General features: G+C 42.5%; 1 protein-coding gene across 7 annotated transcripts in view; it reads left to right on the top strand.

Moving 5' to 3' along the window:
- Nucleotides 1–18686, top strand: part of LOC139536278 (potassium voltage-gated channel subfamily KQT member 2-like) — an 80350-nt gene that overhangs the window by 22654 nt on the left and 39010 nt on the right. For 4 of the 7 annotated variants that reach the window (XM_071336657.1, XM_071336655.1, XM_071336661.1 and 1 more), the window contains exons 2-10: nt 2468–2558; nt 2944–3070; nt 4616–4791; nt 8542–8667; nt 10430–10540; nt 10766–10861; nt 12359–12453; nt 18024–18095; nt 18417–18446. In XM_071336657.1, coding sequence (XP_071192758.1) covers nt 2468–2558; nt 2944–3070; nt 4616–4791; nt 8542–8667; nt 10430–10540; nt 10766–10861; nt 12359–12453; nt 18024–18095; nt 18417–18446 — 924 coding nt within the window. The remainder of the gene's footprint in view (nt 1–2467; nt 2559–2943; nt 3071–4615; nt 4792–8541; nt 8668–10429; nt 10541–10765; nt 10862–12358; nt 12454–18023; nt 18096–18416; nt 18447–18686) is intronic. The other 3 variants (XM_071336658.1, XM_071336662.1, XM_071336656.1) reach the window with 1 other exon arrangement.

Below are 18686 nucleotides of genomic sequence, written 5' to 3'. Positions count from 1 at the left end.
GTCAAATATAAAAATAAAAATTGAATGAGTAGTGGTTCTAAAAGTTTTGACCGGTAGTGTATAATGGAGTCATTTAGCGGACGCTTTCTTCCATGGCCACTTACAATCAGTTCATTGACCGAAACCGGTAAGAGGATAAAACAACCGCATATCACGATCATTGCGACTGCAGTGCGAATGCAGTCAAAGAAAATGGGGTGGTGGCCTCGGTTTTGGATCCATTTTGGTTTAATAAGCATGTGGTATATTCAAAGTGACAAACGTTTATGTTTAGACTATCACTTTAAATAAGTCCCTAGACTGTCAGACAAAATCAAGCCATGAGACATTCTTAGGCGAGAAACAGCAAAGTGCTCTAATATTGAGAGGAGTCCGCATCCCACACCATCTGTTTACAGTTTCACGCCATTAATTGGATAGTCAATTTAAAATGCTTAAATTAGTTGCTGCATATCTTTGCCATTAATTTGGGATTTACTTGGATCTACACAACAGATGGTCTGAGCACGGAGGCGTCTTGACATTTTTCAAATTTTGAAGTTTGAAAACATCTGACAAACTTTGATTTTGTGAACTATCACTTTAACTATCTTTTTTATTTTATTGAACCTTTGTTTAACCACGAAGTCTCATTGACTCAGAAAAGAGCAGAGGGAGCACCCCCCTATCCACATCGACGGGACCGCAGTGGAGTTCCTCGACGTACACATCACTGACAAACTGAAATGGTCCACCCACACAGACAGTGTGGTGAAGAAGGCGCAACAGCGCCTCTTCAACCTCAGGAGGCTGAAGAAATGTGGTTGACACATAAAACCCTCCCAAACCTTTCCAGATGCACAATTGAGAGCATCCTGTCGGGCTGTATCACCGCCTAGTACGACAACTGTACCGCCCGCAACCGCAGGGCTCTCCAGAGGGTGGTGCGGTCTGCCCAACGCATCACAGGGGGCAAACTACCTGCCTTCCAGGACACCTAACCTACAGCACCCGATGTCACAGGAAGGCCAAAAAGATCCTGAAGGACAACAACCACCCAATCCACTGCCTGTTCACTCCACTATCATCCAGAAGGCGAGGTCAGTAAAGGGGCATCAAAGCTGGGACCGAGAGACTGAAAAACAGCTTCTATCTCAATGCCATCAGACTGTTAAATAGCCATCACTAGCACCCTAGAGACTTCTGCTCTATATACATATACTTGAAATCACTTGCCACCTTAATAATGGAACACTAGTCATTTTAATAATGTTTACATATTTTGCAATACTCATCTCATATGTATATACTGTATTCTATTCTATTCTACTGTATTTTAGTCTATGCCGCTCCGACATTGCTCGTCCAAATATTTATATATTCTTAATTCCATTCTTTTAATTTGTGTGTATTGTGTGTATTGTTGTGAAATTGTTAGATATTACTTGTTAGATATTACTGCACTGTTGGAGCTAGAATAAAATGTGATTGGATTTGAAGTCAGAAGACCTCTTTCCTTAGGGAGACACCACAATGCTGTGTTGTAGTACTCTGGAAATAGCAATACTGTCTTCAATAAAAAAAATCTAATTTTCTAATCTCACTTCCTGTTCTACAATTTCCTCATCTCCCCCTCGCCGCAACTCCAACCTTCACACCTCTGTCTGCTATAACACTTCTGTCTACTATAACATCTGTCTACTATAACATCTGTCTACTGTAACATCTGTCTACTATAACATCTGTCTTCTATAATGTCTCTATCTACTACAACATCTGTCTAATGTAACGTCTCTGTCTACTATAACATTTCTGTCTACTATAACATCTCTGTCTACTATAACATCTCTGTCTACTATAACATATCTGTCTACTATAACTTCTATGTCTACTATAACATCTCTGTCTACTGTAACATCTCTGTCTACTGTAACATCTCTGTCTACTATAACATATCTGTCTACTATAACATCGCTGTCTACTATAACATCAAGGCCTAATACGCACCATTTCAACCTGTGTAACCAAGCATTTCGCTACACTCGCATTAACATCTGCTAACCATGTGTAAAGTATGTGACCAATAAAATTTGATTTGATTTGACCAAAGAGTGAAAAATCGGACAGATCTGTTAAGAAGTTTCCTTTTCCACTTCTCCCCAGCTCTGATACAGTATATTGGACTGAAACCCTCTTGGGTTCCTAAGCAGCTACACAGTCAGACTAATTTCCTGCATGGCCTGCAAAATCTCATATGTCTCTTTATGGCTTGGGAGGGATACAGTCAGTGGACCTCAGCAATTCCAGATGAATCAATTGAATTTGTGAAGGAGCCACTGAAACCCCAGCAGACTTCTGTGTGTGAAATTGGAATTACTTGCAGATCGATTGTCTTGCCTGCGATATATGGGGGTACTTATAGTGATTATCGGTGGAGAAGGAAACTGTTTATAATTGAACATGTTATCTCTTATCTTGTTATCCACAGTTTTGTGCTGGTCTTCTCCTGTCTGGTCCTCTCTGTGTTTTCCACCATTAAGGAGTATGAGAAGAGTTCCGAAGATGCCTTGTATATACTGGTAGGCACTTTGGTTCACACTTACATGACGCGTATCAGTAGCATGCCATTTGCACGTATGTAGACAATGGTTTTGTGCTGGAGATAATGAATATGAGGTTGAAAAGTGGTGGAATAACGCTTTAAGTCTGGAGAAACACGGCATGTGCTGGCTGTTCATAATATAACCAATTCACACTGTAAGAAAGTAGTTGCTAATTGTCTCTCTCAGTTCTGACTATATACACATACTATATGAATAATTTTCTTCTAATTTCCTTAGTTTTGGGGTACCAAACTTTCACAATATATCCATATTATCTTTGCAAAAGCATTATGATAATATCAGCATTATGTGTGTTATGAATGCCTCTGTGATGTAACAGGAAGCCTTTGTCCCTTAACAGGAAATAGTCACCATCGTGGTGTTCGGCGTTGAGTACATAGTGAGGATATGGGCCGCCGGATGCTGCAGCAGATACAGAGGATGGAGGGGCCGTCTGAAATTCGCCCGCAAGCCCTTCTGCGTGATCGGTGAGTTCGACCGCGACTGCCCCTGTGGTCTTCTCTGTGTCACTGCGTGCCTGGTCTCTGTCATCAGTGAGATACAACTGTCCGGCAGCAGTCACCTAAGTGGCCTGCATTTGGTCATTCGTTCCATGGACTGTTTTATCTTCTGCTCAATTTAGGCCGAATATACCCATACTTCTTCCTTCCCCCTCCGCCTCCAAAACAGATTTGTAGTGATTGTTCTGGCACAAAGTGGCCACCATGTATTATCGAGGTGGCTGCTGGCTGTAGTTGGTGGTGCTTCATCAAATCCTTCCAAACAGTACCTGTGGCTAGCACCCATCTAACAACTTTTATCCATCAGCAACCTACAGTACTTGAACTCAGGCTGCTGAGGGGAGGACGGCTCATAATAATGTCTGGAACGGAGCTCATGGAATGAAATCAAACACATGGAAACCATGTGTTTGATACCATTCCACTGATTCCACTCCAGCCATTACTACAAGCCCGTTCTCCTCAATTAAGGTGCCACCAACCTCCTGTGACTTGTACCCAATAAACCAGGGATCATCAACTAGATTCAGCCACGGGATGATTTTTTTCTTGAGCGGATGGTCAGGGAAGGTATATTACTGGAAACTTTCCAAGTTTACTAGTAAACTACCAGAATTTTTGTATCTTTCAAGGATTTTATTGTAATCTATCACAAGACATCTAGTTGCCCTTTTGGGTACTTTAGATTATCTCTGATCCTCTGTGTGGCCTTATCACATGTAAAATATAGAAAATAATGAAATATGATAAAAAATATATATCGAATGATAAATCTGTAAAACATCTTAAATATAAACCATCAACTTAGTGAATAGCATTTATTTAAAAAAATATGGTTTACCTTTATTTATTTTACTTTGTCAATATGTATTTGTTGTCCATGTTTTGGCGTCACACTGGTGGCAGTTGTGAAAAAAGTCAATAGTTGGAAGAGTTGCAGAGTCTTTTTTATTTAACCTTTATTTAACTGAATTGAAAATAATACCATTGTTGATTAGATGATTTTTCTTTAATTAGACCATATGTTCTATCTACTAGAAACTCATGGACACAGATATACATTTTTTTATACTTTATATAAAGAAATAAAAAATTGTTACTCAAGTATAAGTTACCAAAGTTATGATAGATTGCCATATATTTTCTGGTAATTACCAAAATGACTACCAAATTCCCCAGTTGGGGAACCCCGCAATAAACTGTAGAGAAGTGATGTTTTCAGGGGAACATGGGGTCAGGTTGTGTATTCAACTGTCTCTCTTGAAGATAGAGATCCTTGATTTCCTCACAACTGAATTCTGAATTCAACTCTGTAGTCCATTTATTGTCCATGTAGTTTATATAATCTTAATGTTGATTATTTTTTATGTCCTGTGATATATATATTTTTAAACATATCGCGTACAAATATACATCCAGTACGTGAACAAAAATAAATAAATGTGTGGAATTAAATACTATATACTTTTTGAATGATTTTGAAAATTTCTGATAAATGTCCGTCTTTCCCAGACGTCATGGTGCTGATTGCATCCATATCTGTGCTGGCGGCGGGAACCCAGGGGAACGTCTTTGCTACGTCGGCCATCCGGAGTTTGAGGTTCCTGCAGATCCTGCGCATGATCCGGATGGACCGCCGTGGAGGCACCTGGAAACTCCTGGGATCTGTCGTCTACGCTCACAGCAAGGTAATCAAAGACCAGGGCTGGATGGAGTGTGTGATTGATTGATCTGATGCTTGTACCTCGCCACCCCAATCTGGCTCCTTGCCCGCATTGCAGCATGTTTCTATAAATCCAATATCTAGATTTGAGCTCCACAGACAAGTCAAGTCAACTGATACCACATGTCAAATGTATCGATCTAAGTTCATTGATCACACAGCCAGCCTTATGACATTAACACTGTCCCCACCCTCTAACCAGATTGATTGACAGGCGACTTAATAAACAACCATCTGCTGAATAACAACTTCTGGGGACGTTACATTACAGCTCTCAGATTGATCTAATACACCCACAGTACAGAAAACAACTCATCATCAAGCTCTCCACAGGGCGTGCTGTGACCGATCTCGTACCCACTTTAACTAACTAGATGTACCCTCCAATTTATCAAAGGCTCCTGAAGCTTGGTCTGCGTCCCAAATGGCACCCTATGCTCTATGTAATGCACTACTTTTGACCAGGGCCCATAGAGCGCTGGTCAAAAGTAGTGCACTATATAGGAAATAGGGTTCCATTTGGAACACACATTTGGTCTGATAAATGGAGCACTCTCAATGGGGAATAAGAGTGTCTCCCAGTGGTTCCCAGAGTGGCTCCTTAAGTGTCACCCAGTGATGCATAGCAACACAGTCCCCATAGAGAGCCAGGGAGAGGAAGAGCAGAGGGCGGTGGAGTGTCTAATGAGGTCTCCTGGTAGAGAAGTATGTCAGGGCAAAATGGATCAGGTCCTGAGTCTGACAGTGCAGAGGCCAAAGCGGCCATGGACTATCGACTCTTATTGGATTTGGCTCGCAAACACCGTTACCTGTCTTCTGCCTGCCTGTGAGATGGAACAGCTAGATAGATGTGCAGCCTTGTCGTGTTGCAATATATTAACACTGATAAAGGAAGTGTTTTTCTCCTGCATGTTGATATTTAACAGAGCCTTGGGATTGAACAGAATTCTTTGAGGCAAGAGGTTCTAACTCCACTTGACTGACTTTGCTGAACGCGACTTTATTTAGGGACATTTGACTTGCAGTCAGTGCATTCATCTTAAGATATCTAGGTGGGACAACCACCATCTTTTTGTGCTATATTTAAATGGTATTTTTATTATATTTTTTAAATCCCAGGCCCCCGTCCCCGCAGGAAATGCCTTTTGGTAGGCCGTCATTGTGAATAAGAATTTGTTCTTCACTGACTTGCCTAGTTAAATAAAGGTTCAATAAAAAATTAAATAAAATCTTAGTCATAGTAAGTTGCTCTGGATAAGAGTGTCTGTTAAATGACTAAAATGTCAAATGTAAATGTAAAAATGTGCTGGTGCTCTGTTTACACTAAATGCATACAGTGCCTTCGGAAAGTATTCAGAACCCTTTCCTTTTTCCACATTTAGTTATATTACAGCCTTCTTCTAAAATGGATTAAATAAATAAATATCTACACACAATACCCCATAATGACAAAGTGAAAACAGAGCTCCGAGACAGGATTGTGGCGAGGCACAGATCTGGGGAAGGGTACCAAAAAATGTCTGCAGCATTGAAGGTCCCCAAGAACACAGTGGCCTCCATCATTCTTGAATGGAAGAAGTTTGGAAATACCAAGACTTCCTAGAACTGGCTGCCCGGCCAAACTGAGCAATCGGGGGAGAAGGGCCTTGGTCAGGGATGTGACCAAGAACCCAATGGTCACTCTAACAGAACTCTAGAGTTCCTGTGTAGAGATAGGAAAACCTTCCAGAAGGACAACCATCTCTGCAGCACTCCACCATTCAGGCCTTTATGGTAGAGTGACCAGACGGAAGCCACTCCTCAGTAAAAGGCACACGACAGTCCACTTGGAGTTTGCCAAAAGGCACCTAAAGACTCTCAGATCATGAGAAACAAGATTCCCTGTTACGATGAAACCAAGATCGAACCCTTTGGCCGGAATGCCAAGCGTACAGGGAAGCATGGTGGTGGCAGCATCATGCTGTGGGGATGTTTTTCAGTGGCAGAGACTGGGAGACTAGTCAGGATTGAGGCAAAGATGAACCGAGCAAAGAACTGAGAGATCCTTGATGAAAACCTGCACCAGAGCGCACAGGACCTCTGACTGGGATGAAGGTTCACCTTCCAACAGGACTTCAACCCCATCTAACATCTCTGTTGAGACCTGAAAATATCTGTGCAGCAACGCTCCCTGTCCAACCTGACAGAGCTTGAGAGGATCTGCAGAGAAGAATGGGAGCTTGTAGCGTCATACCCAAGAAGACTCGAGGCTGTAATCGCTGCCAAAGGTGCTTCAACAAAGTACTGAGTAAAGGGCCTGAATACTTATGTAAATGTGATATTTAAGTTTTTTTTAAATATAAATTAGCAAACATTTCTAAAAACCTGTTTTCACTTAGTCATTATGTGGTATTGTGTGTAGATTGATGAAGAAAAAAAACGATTTAATCAATTTTAGAATAAGGCTGCAACCTCACAAAATGTGGAACAAGTCAAGGGGTCTGAATCCTTTCAGAAGGCACTGTATGGTAGATCATATGCATTTGGCAGTACGTCCAATCGGACTCACAACTGCAGACCATGTGTAACCATGCCAGCCCAGGACCTTCACATTCAGCTTCTTCACCTGCGGGATCATCTGAGACCAGCCATCCGGAATATTTCTGTCTGTAATATAGCCCTTTTGTGGTGAAAAAGTGGCTCCCCAATAGGTGGGACTATGCCCTCCCAGGCCCACCCATGGCGTCGCTGCCCAGTAATGTGAAATCAATAGATTAGGGCTTAATTAATTAATTTAAATTGACTGATTTCCTTAAATGAACTGTAACTCTGTAAAATCATTGACATGTTGCTTTTATATTTTTGTTCAGTAATAGTTGAGTTACCTAAAGTTACTTTGGAAAAGTAGTTCACTACATCCAAACTACTTGGTGAAGAATTATCATATCTAAATCTGAAATGTCATAGGCTACAAATTACAAGAACAGATCTGGAGTCAGATGTTAACATAATGTGTCATTTAACCTATTAAACAGAAAAACTAAGTTTCAAGTGAGAATTGGGCCGGTCTGATGCTGAAACAGGCAATTATTGCCTAACCATATTTAATTTTTTGTAAACAAAAGTAGTGTATAGTTCCAGTAGTACACCACTTCATGATAAAGTAAGTAACTACCAAAACACTACCAAGATTTGAATTTAGTTCAACTACCACCATGCTACTGCAAAATGTATTTAAATGACTAGTTGAATTATATGTAGATCACTACTCCCTAACACTGGTAACCATACTCACCTCCTCTAGTTTCATACTTTTTGCATCTGCCCATTAGAGAGCCCAATTTTGGGGTGGCAGGTAGCCTAGTGGTTAGAGCGTTGAGCCAGTCACCAAAAGGTTGCTGGATTGAATCCTCGAGCTGACAAGGTAAAACTCTGTCATTCTGCCCCTGAACAAGGTAGTTAACCCACTGATCACCGGTAGGCCGTCATTGTAAAATAAGAATTTGTTCTTAACGGACTTGCCTAGTTAAATAAAGGTTAAAAAAAAAAATGCAATACTTTTTTATTTGTACTCTGGTCATAAAATGCATATGCAAATAGCTGGCATCTATTCATTTAAAAAAGCAAGTTTCCTCTCAAAGGTAAATTTGCTTCGATACTCTGATCTTGAAATCAATATGCAGTAGCTGCATTGTTTTCATTTCTTTCTGACACTTTGATATTTTACTTTTTTCAGGAGCTGATAACGGCGTGGTACATCGGCTTCCTCTGCCTCATCCTGGCGTCTTTCCTGGTCTACCTGGCAGAAAAGGAGGACAACGACCAGTTTGAGACCTACGCAGACGCACTGTGGTGGGGCCTGGTAAGTCACTCAGTCTGGTTCCACATGTCCTTCCAAACCCTACCCAGCCGTTGCTAATAGGAGAATGTCTGTCCCCACAAAACACCCAGCGGTTGCTGTATGTCCCCACAAAACACTCGGCGGGTTACTGATAGGAGAATGTATGTCCCCACAAAACACTCAGCGGTTACTGATAGGAGAATGTCTGTCCCCACAAAACACTCAGCGGTTGCTGATAGGAGAATGTATGTCCCCACAAAACACTCAGCGGTTACTGATAGGAGAATGTCTGTCCCCACAAAACACTCAGCGGTTACTGATAGGAGAATGTATGTCCCCACAAAACACTCAGCGGTTACTGATAGGAGAATGTATGTCCCCACAAAACACTTAGCGGTTGCTGATAGGAGAATGTATGTCCCCACAAAACACTCAGCGGTTACTGATAGGAGAATGTATGTCCCCACAAAACACTCAGCGGTTACTGATAGGAGAATGTATGTCCCCACAAAACACTCAGCGGTTGCTGATAGGCGAATGTATGTCCCCACAAAACACTCAGCGGTTACTGATAGGAGAATGTATGTCCCCACAAAACACTTAGCGGTTGCTGATAGGAGAATGTATGTCCCCACAAAACACTCAGCGGTTACTGATAGGAGAATGTATGTCCCCACAAAACACTCAGCGGTTGCTGATAGGAGAATGTATGTCCCCACAAAACACTCAGCGGTTGCTGATAGGAGAATGTATGTCCCCACAAAACACTCAGCGGTTACTGATAGGAGAATGTATGTCCCCACAAAACACTCAGCGGTTACTGATAGGAGAATGTATGTCCCCACAAAACACTCAGCGGTTGCTGATAGGAGAATGTATGTCCCCACAAAACACTCAGCGGTTACTGATAGGAGAATGTATGTCCCCACAAAACACTCAGCGGTTACTGATAGGAGAATGTCTGTCCCCACAAAACACTCAGCGGTTACTGATAGGAGAATGTATGTCCCCACAAAACACTCAGCGGTTGCTGATAGGAGAATGTATGTCCCCACAAAACACTCAGCGGTTACTGATAGGAGAATGTCTGTCCCCACAAAACACTTAGCGGTTACTGATAGGAGAATGTATGTCCCCACAAAACACTCAGCGGTTGCTGATAGGAGAATGTCTGTCCCCACAAAACACTCAGCGGTTACTGATAGGAGAATGTATGTCCCCACAAAACACTCAGCGGTTACTGATAGGAGAATGTCTGTCCCCACAAAACACTCAGCGGTTGCTGATAGGAGAATGTATGTCCCCACAAAACACTTAGCGGTTACTGATAGGAGAATGTATGTCGCCACAAAACACTCAGCGGTTACAAATACGCTATGTTTGGAAGGTCCCAACAAAACTCCCAGCACTTGTTTAAAACATAATTTTTGGACGTCCCCATGAAATAGCCAGCAACATTTCAGTCACCACAAAACACCCAGCATTTCTTAATAGGATCATTTCTATAGGTCCTTATAAAACACCCAGCATTTCTTTATAGGATAATTTATATAGGTCCTTATAAAACACCCAGTACTTGTGTTAACTGAGAATCTAAAGAAAGAAGAGATGAATGTAATTCAACCTTGGGACTTAGAATGACCGGTCGTATCTTCTTATGTCACCCTTCATGAGAGACCATCTGAATAACAACCTCGGAGAATGATTGTCTTGTTACATGTAACAGCTTCGTGTGAGATGGAAAAAATATGTAATTCAAGATGTCTGCCAATTGCCTTCTCAGATCACCCTGACTACCATTGGGTACGGAGACAAGTTTCCCATAACGTGGAACGGACGTCTTCTCGCCGCAACCTTCACCTTGATTGGAGTATCTTTCTTTGCACTTCCAGCAGTAAGATGCTTTTATCCCAAAAAATGACTGAAGTGACTTATTAATGTGCACTTAATGCAAGGAAATGGAGGGCTACTGAAGAACCTCAGAAAATGAGTGCCCCGAAGCATCTGCAATTTGATAGTCAAGTGTTACTCTGAAGTAAGAGTTCATTATGTAACTGTGAATTGATCATGTTTTCCAGAGGCTTGTTGTTGTGACTAACAGCTTGTCTGTATCTCTAAGGGTATCTTGGGCTCCGGCTTCGCCTTGAAGGTCCAGGAGCAACATCGACAAAAACACTTTGAGAAGAGGCGGAATCCTGCGGCAGGACTTATTCAGGTAAATAAACCAGGAGCTTACTCACTCTAAAAAACAACATTTAGAGCGTTTTCACTCAAATCCTGGTGATATGGTGTCCTGGTGATATGGTATCCTGGTGATATGGTATCCTGGTGATATGGTATCCTGGTGATCTGGTGTCCTGGTGATATGGTATCCTGGTGATCTGGTATCCTGGTGATCTGGTATCCTGGTGATCTGGTGTCCTGGTGATATGGTATCCTGGTGATCTGGTGATATGGTATCCTGGTGATCTGGTGTCCTGGTGATATGGTATCCTGGTGATCTGGTGTCCTGGTGATATGGTATCCTGGTGATCTGGTGTCCTGGTGATATGGTATCCTGGTGATCTGGTGTCCTGGTGATATGGTATCCTGGTGATATGGTATCCTGGTGATCTGGTATCCTGGTGATCTGGTGATATGGTATCCTGGTGATCTGGTGTCCTGGTGATATGGTATCCTGGTGATCTGGTGTCCTGGTGATATGGTATCCTGGTGATCTGGTGTCCTGGTGATATGGTATCCTGGTGATCTGGTGTCCTGGTGATATGGTATCCTGGTGATATGGTATCCTGGTGATATGGTATCCTGGTGATCTGGTGTCCTGGTGATATGGTATCCTGGTGATCTGGTGTCCTGGTGATCTGGTGTCCTGGTGATATGGTATCCTGGTGATATGGTATCCTGGTGATATGGTATCCTGGTGATCTGGTGTCCTGGTTATATGGTGTCCTGGTGATATGGTATCCTGGTGATCTGGTGTCCTGGTGGGGTTCCATAGACCATTTCTGGTAATTTCACAAAACAGTCTTGCTTCCACAAGAATGGAAATGAACAGTTTCAGGGTACTCTTTCCAAGACAAACATTCTACATGACGCCACCATGCTAGCGTGTTTATATGAGGCAAAACGTTCCATGTCACAATACCTGGTACTCTAGTTCTGGATCCTGAACCCACTTCTCAGTCAACTACTAGAATGAATTTTGGCCAGTATTCGTTTGGTTTCCCTGGTCCCAAACACTCCAGTAGCCCAATCAGATAATGATGTGAAAACTCCAAACACTCCAGTAGCCCAATCAGACAATGATGTGAAAGCACCCACACACAGGCCAGAGAAAGACAGCTTAGACGGTACACACACAGTGATAGATATCGGAGGGTGAGTTGCCTCTGCCAAGACATGAGTAATAGGGCTCACTTAGTAATTCCCTGCTTGCTGTTCATACCTGCTTGACTGTTTGAAATACATATAGTCTACACACAAAGATTTGTATGAAAACATAAAGGAAACGCTGTATTCACCTTCCTTTTAAAACCATGCACCTCTCTTTCTCTCTCTATTTCTATTTTTTCTTTCTCTCTATTTCTCTCTCTCACCATTTATTATTCATCCTGCTCTCTCCTTTATTTAATCTCTCTCTCTCTCTCTCTCTCTCTCTCTCTCTCTCTCTCTCTCTCTCTCTCTCTCTCTCTCTCTCTCTCTCTCTATTTAGGCCGCGTGGCGTTTCTACGCCACTAATCTCACCCGGCCAGACCTGGAGTCGACGTGGGATTATTACGAACGCACCGTATCCTCACCGATGTACAGGTATTGATTATATAGTAAATCAGCGCCTAGATTTAAATTGTCCCCGTCTGCTCCTCTCCGGTTTCAGCTGAGACGGATCCAGCCATCGCTGCCTCCATCTATCCACCACTCTGACCTTTGCACATTCCTTTCCCCTCAGTCTGAAGGTTAATGGAGATGTCCAATCAGTATCTATGTAGAGGCTACGGGCCTGATTGATTGTTATTGGTCCAAGCCAATAGATGTTTAGTTATAGTAATAACAATCTGAAGGTTAATGAAGATGTCTAATCAGGATCTAACTGCCGAAATAAAATAAACGCCAACATGAATTGTCTTAATACAACGTTGGGCCACCACGAACATCTTCAATGCACCTTGGTATAAACTCTACAAGTGTACATTTCTTACTAAATTCTGACATACATGGAGATTCTAGGATTTGCGTGTGCCACAACTTCTTGGCATTTATCAAACTGTCGCACGCAACATCTACGCATGTTTGCACTGATAAACTAGATACATACTATATTTGTGGCTACAAACCCACCTGCTACAAACCCACCTGGAAAACATCCCCCATTCACCTTTTATGGTAACAAAAACGCTATCATTTGCTGTATGATTTGGAGATGTTGGAAAATTTGGAGAGGTGTAGGAGAATGTTACAGGGCCTTTTTCAAATTACAAATGCGTGCCGCCTAGCGAGTGACAAACACTGGCTGCGCATTCTGAAAGATTGATTGTCCTTTCAAACAATTTAAAAGTAAATGCTATAGCCCACACTTCTATGCAAAAGATGATTATGTTTCTATCTCATGCTTTGGTACAGGCTCTGAGATGAAATAGGCTAGGCCATGATGTCTCGCTTCAATCGCACAGCAATACTGTAGCCTATCCAGACTGTCACAGACTATCAAGGCTACCAGTCTATTTACTTTCAACCATGGTTGGCTATTCAATGAGCGATGGATAAATGGTAGCATGCGTGGCTATTGAATTTTTAATAACATTTTTTAAAGTTCACCTGTATTTAACCAGGTAGGCTAGTTGAGAACAAGTTCTCATTTGCAACTGCGACCTGGCCAAGATAAAGCAAAGTAGTTCGACACCTACAACAACACAGAGTTACACATGGAATAAACAAACATACAATCAATAATACAGTAGAAAAAATCTATATACAGCATGTGTTGGCCAGGTCACAGTTGTAAATGAGAACTTGTTCTCAACTGGCCTACCTTGTTAAATAAAGGTGATTTTTTTTTTAAGTCACTGAGATTTCTTCTTCTAGCCATGGTAACCAAAATAATATTTTTTAATTGCTTAATTAACTCAGGAACCACACCTGTGTGGAAGCACCTGGTTTCAATGTACTTTCTATCCTTCATTTACTCAAGTGTTTCCTTTACTTTGGCAGTTACCTGATAGAGGCTAAGGGCCCGACGGATTCTTAGTCTAAGCCAATAGACATTTACTTCATTATAATAATAAAAGCCATATACTTTTTTATCCTAAGTGGCTAACAACAGCGAGTGCTGTTCGTGTCGTGGCGCTGTGCTCTAACAACGGAAACACAGAGGACATTACATTTTACCACGTGGATTAATTTAAAAAGGATGGTATAGTTATTATAGAAATGTATGATGTAGGTCTGAAGGAGATCTGTGAAGGTTTAATGTAGTCTAGTCTTTGTGTTTGCTTAGGGAGGAAAAACTGTTCACAAGCTCACTTCACCCCACGAGATCATGTGTTGACAGACAGTTGGATTGCATAATGCTGATGTCATTAGCAAACATCAAATCAATCAAATGTTATTAGTCACATGCGCCTAATACAACAGGTAGACCTTACAGTGAAATGCTTACTTACGAGCCCCTAACCGACAGTGCAGTTTCAAAAAATACAGATAAGAATAGGAGATAAAAGTAACAAGTAATTAAAGAGGAGCAGTAAAACATGTATACAGGGGGGTGCTGGTACAGAGTCAGTGTGCGGGGGCACCGGTTAGTTGAGGTAGAATGTACATGTAGGTAGAGTTAATTAAAGTGACTATGCATAGATGACAACAGAGAGTGGCAGTGGTGTGAAGAAGGGAGGGGCAATGTGAATAGTCTGGGTGGCCATTTCACTAGATGTTCAGGAGTCTTATGGCTTGAGGGTAGAAGATGTTTAGAAGCCTCTTGGACCTAGACTTGGCGCTCCGCTACCACTTCCCGTGTGGTAGCAGAGAGAACAATCTATGACTGGGGTGGCTGGAGTCTTTGACAATTTTCAGGGCCTTCATTTGACACCGCCTGTTATAGAGGTCCTGGATGGCAGGAAGCTTGGCCCCAGTGATGTACTGGGCCTTTCGCACTACCCTTTGTACTGCCTTGCAGTCGGAGGCCGAGCAGTTGCCATACCAGGCAGTGATGCAACCAGTCAGGATGCTCTCTATGGTGCAGCTGTAGAACCTTTTGAGGATCTGAGGACCCATGCCAAATCTTTACAGTCTCCTGAGAATGAATAGGTTTTGTCGTGCCCGCTTCACGACTGACATGGTGTGCTTGGACCATGCTAGTTTGTTGATGATGTGGACACCAAGGAACTTGAAGCTCTCAACCTGCGTGCTCGGCATGCTCGGTCCTCTTTTTCCTGTAGTCCACAATCATCTCCTTTATCTTGATCACATTGAGGGATAGGTTGTTATTCTGGCACCACATGGCCAGGTCTCTGACCTCCTCCCTATAGGCTGTCTCGTTGTTGTCGGTGTTCAGGCCTACCACTGTTGTGTCATCGGCAAATTTAATGATCGTGTTGGAGTCTTGCCTGGCCGTGCAGTCATGAATGAACAGGGAGTACAGGAGGGGGCCGAGCACACACCCTTGAGGGGCCTCTGTGTTGAGGATCAGCGTGGCGGATGTGTTGTTACCTACCCTTACCACCTGGGGGCGGCCCGTCAGGAAGTCCAGGATCCAGTTGCAGAGGGAGGTGTTCAGTCCCAGGGTCCCTAGCTCATTGATTAGCTTTGTGGGCACCATGGTGTTGAACTCTGAGCTGTAGTCAATGAACAGCACTCTCACATAGGTGCTCCTTCTGTCCAGTTGGGAAAGGGCAGTGTGGAGTGCAATAGAGACTGCATCTTCTGTGGATATGTTGGGGTGGTATGCAAATTGGAGTGGGTCTAGAGTTTCTGTGATGATGGTGTTGATGTGAGCCATGACCAGCCTTTCAAAGCATTTCATGGCTACAGATATGGCTTTTTATGTACGCCTCTATACGGTGTGGTTTTCCAAAGTCCTGCTTGGCTGTAGTACTAGGGTACTCACTAGGAACCGAACAGATTCATGCAGTCTCTCCCTGTTTCGGTTTATCTGAACTATCTGAAACTCTTGTTTTTATTGCAAAAATACGACCCAGAAAACATCAACACCAACCATCTGAGACTAATTATGAATCTGTTTTATCCTCAATAATCAAAAACATTACTACATTTTACTGTTGCATACTTTCTTTTCGTTCTAGTCTTTATGCAAATTATGAAAATGTATAATTTATGAGATGCAAATTTTACCTACTTTAGCAGATTTGGACGGACATCTTTGGAATATGTGAAACCATAGCTCCAATCCCATGTCGGGGTATAACTGGTATCAGTTCCCTCTTGGACTCCAACATATTGCTCAGTATTAGCTGGGTGCTATAGCAGGTTTTACCATCATTATTTCTCTCCTGTCGTCAGGGTCTGGCAATGCAAGCTGTTTGATGTCCACCTAAAAGGTTTGATTGATGCCTGGCCTTTCCTGCTTTGATGTCGGAGAGGAAAAATGACACCTAGACCTTTACTTTATGGAGCGCACCACACCATGCCAGTGAAATTATATTCCCTTTCTTCTCACCACCTACTCAATGTCCGATAACACCTACACACACAGAGACACACACACACACATCGGGTGACAAGTTTCAAGTTCAAGTTGGATGAGATATGGTTCACAATTTCTGTTGGTTTGTAACAATTTGGTGACATTGCGTGCCTAAGCATACTGTTTGTGTTGAGTTATTATTTATGTGAATTTACCAGGCCAGACGGGTATACTACAAAGCAGGATCAATGAGTTAGCCAGCTAACTTGTCAAAATATTGTCAAATAACATTACTTTTTTTTGTTGAAAAAAAAAATGGGCATGGTCTAATTGAGTCAACAATCAAAAAAACATTAGTTTAGCTTTCTTTTTTTTCTTCTTTCTACCCCCTTTTTCTCCCAATTTCGTGGTATCCAATTGTTAGTCGTTACTGTCTTGTCTCATCGCTACAACTCCCACACGGACTTGGGAGAGGCGAAGGTCGAGAGCTATGCATCCTCGGAAACACAACCCAACCAAGCCGCACTGCATCTTAACACAGCGCGCATCCAACCCAGAAGCCAGCCGCACCAATGTGTCGGAGGAAACACTGTACACCTAGCGACCTGGTCAGTGTGCACTGTGCCCGGCCCGCCACAGGAGTCACTAGTGCACGATGAGATAAGGATATACCTGCTGGCCAAACCCTCCCTAACGACGCTAGGCCAATTGTGCACCGCCCCATGGGCCTCCCGGTCGCGGCCGGCTGCGATAGAGCCTGGGCTCGAACCCAGAGTCTCGAACCCAGGCATTGCGATGCAGTGCCTTAAACCACTGCGCCACCCGGGAGGCCCTAGTTTAGCTTTCTTAATGAACCTGAAAATCTGTAGCTATTTTTTGTTGTTTATCAAAGTTAGCTGGCTAACTCATTGATCCTGATTTGTAGTATACCTCTTAGATGTCTAGATGTCTGACTTGAGATTGAGTATTGATTGATAGAGGAAGGGATAAATGCAAACGGGGATGGCCAGGGGAGGGCCATATCTGGTTGTCGCATAGTGGGCTCAGGGCCAAGAGACTGTTTTTTTATTGTTTTTACTTCATCTGCAGAAAAGGTTTCCATTGGATACGGCAAGTCTTAGATTAATTAAAGTGTGCTGTGTGATGTCTCATATGGAACAACAGCCTACTTTGATAGTTGAGGGGTCTTTGATAGTTGAGGGGTCAAATTGGATGCAAAGGCCGTAGGTCAACAGTGAATTATAATTGAACAGAACATTACGGAAGACAAGCATCTACTATAAAACGTTGGAAGATTACTGAATTGGATAGTTATTGTTATTGCAGTTTTTTTATATTGTGTCACATATTCTCTTATTTGCATTCGAACTATGAAATGAAAATGCCATCTTAGTTCTGGTTACAAGGAAATTGGAAGCACCCCCCCAGAATTCAAGCTTTTGGTAAGGAGAGGGAGGCACACAAAATAAAGAAGGAAATATATAGCCTACTACCCATAGATGGCACTGATTGCATCCTGAATCATATATACTGAGTGTATGAAACATTAGGAACACCTTCCTAATATTGAATTGCACCCCTATTTTGCCCCCAGATTAGCCTAAATTCGTCAGGGCATGGGACTCTACAAGGTGTGGAAAGTGTTCCACATGTATGCTGGCCCATGTTGACTGCAATCTATGAAGTGAAGCTGTGGTACGCTTTTTTTGCTTCCCTGTAACACGACAAGTCTTGTTTTTTTAAGTAGACTGATTCCGCCGCTGAATCAACTGGATCTCCTGAGAAACCTGAAGAGCAAGTCGGGACTGTCATTCAGGTCAGAAACAATATGAATTCATTACCTCCTAAGATGCAGTATGTCTTTATAACAATATGAATTCATCACCTGCTAAGATGCAATATGTCTTTATAATAATATGAAACATTATGGAAAATATAGCATCAATGCTATACGAGTTTTGCTTGAGATTGACAGACTACTGACAATTGTGTGTGTGTGTGTGTGTGTGTGTGTGTGTGTGTGTGTGTGTGTGTGTGTGTGTGTGTGTGTGTGTGTGTGTGTGTGTGTGTGTGTGTGTGTGTGTGTGTGTGTGTGTGTGTGTGTGTGTGTGAGACTTTGTGTTTCCTGACCTAACAGAAAGGACTCCCAACCGGAGTCCTCCCCAAGGTCAGTTTCAAAACATTATTTCACAACGATGTCAAATAAATCTGCAACCCAAATTTCCGGTTGGTTCCAAAGTGGACACTAAACCGGCAGACTGTTCAAAACAGTCCCCAACGTTGATAGTACCAGCCCATGTCTTATTACCACCAAGGTGACCAACTGCTTTCTATACATGGAATGCATCCCAAATAGCACCCTATTCCCTATGTTGCACTACTTAAAAGTGTACTGCATAGGGAATAG

This window comes from Salvelinus alpinus, chromosome 12 (assembly GCF_045679555.1).
Source record: "Salvelinus alpinus chromosome 12, SLU_Salpinus.1, whole genome shotgun sequence".
Classification (NCBI taxonomy): Eukaryota; Metazoa; Chordata; class Actinopteri; order Salmoniformes; family Salmonidae; genus Salvelinus; species Salvelinus alpinus.
The sequence above is the reverse complement of the archived record's forward strand: the minus strand, read 5'-3'. Positions and strand labels throughout refer to the sequence as shown.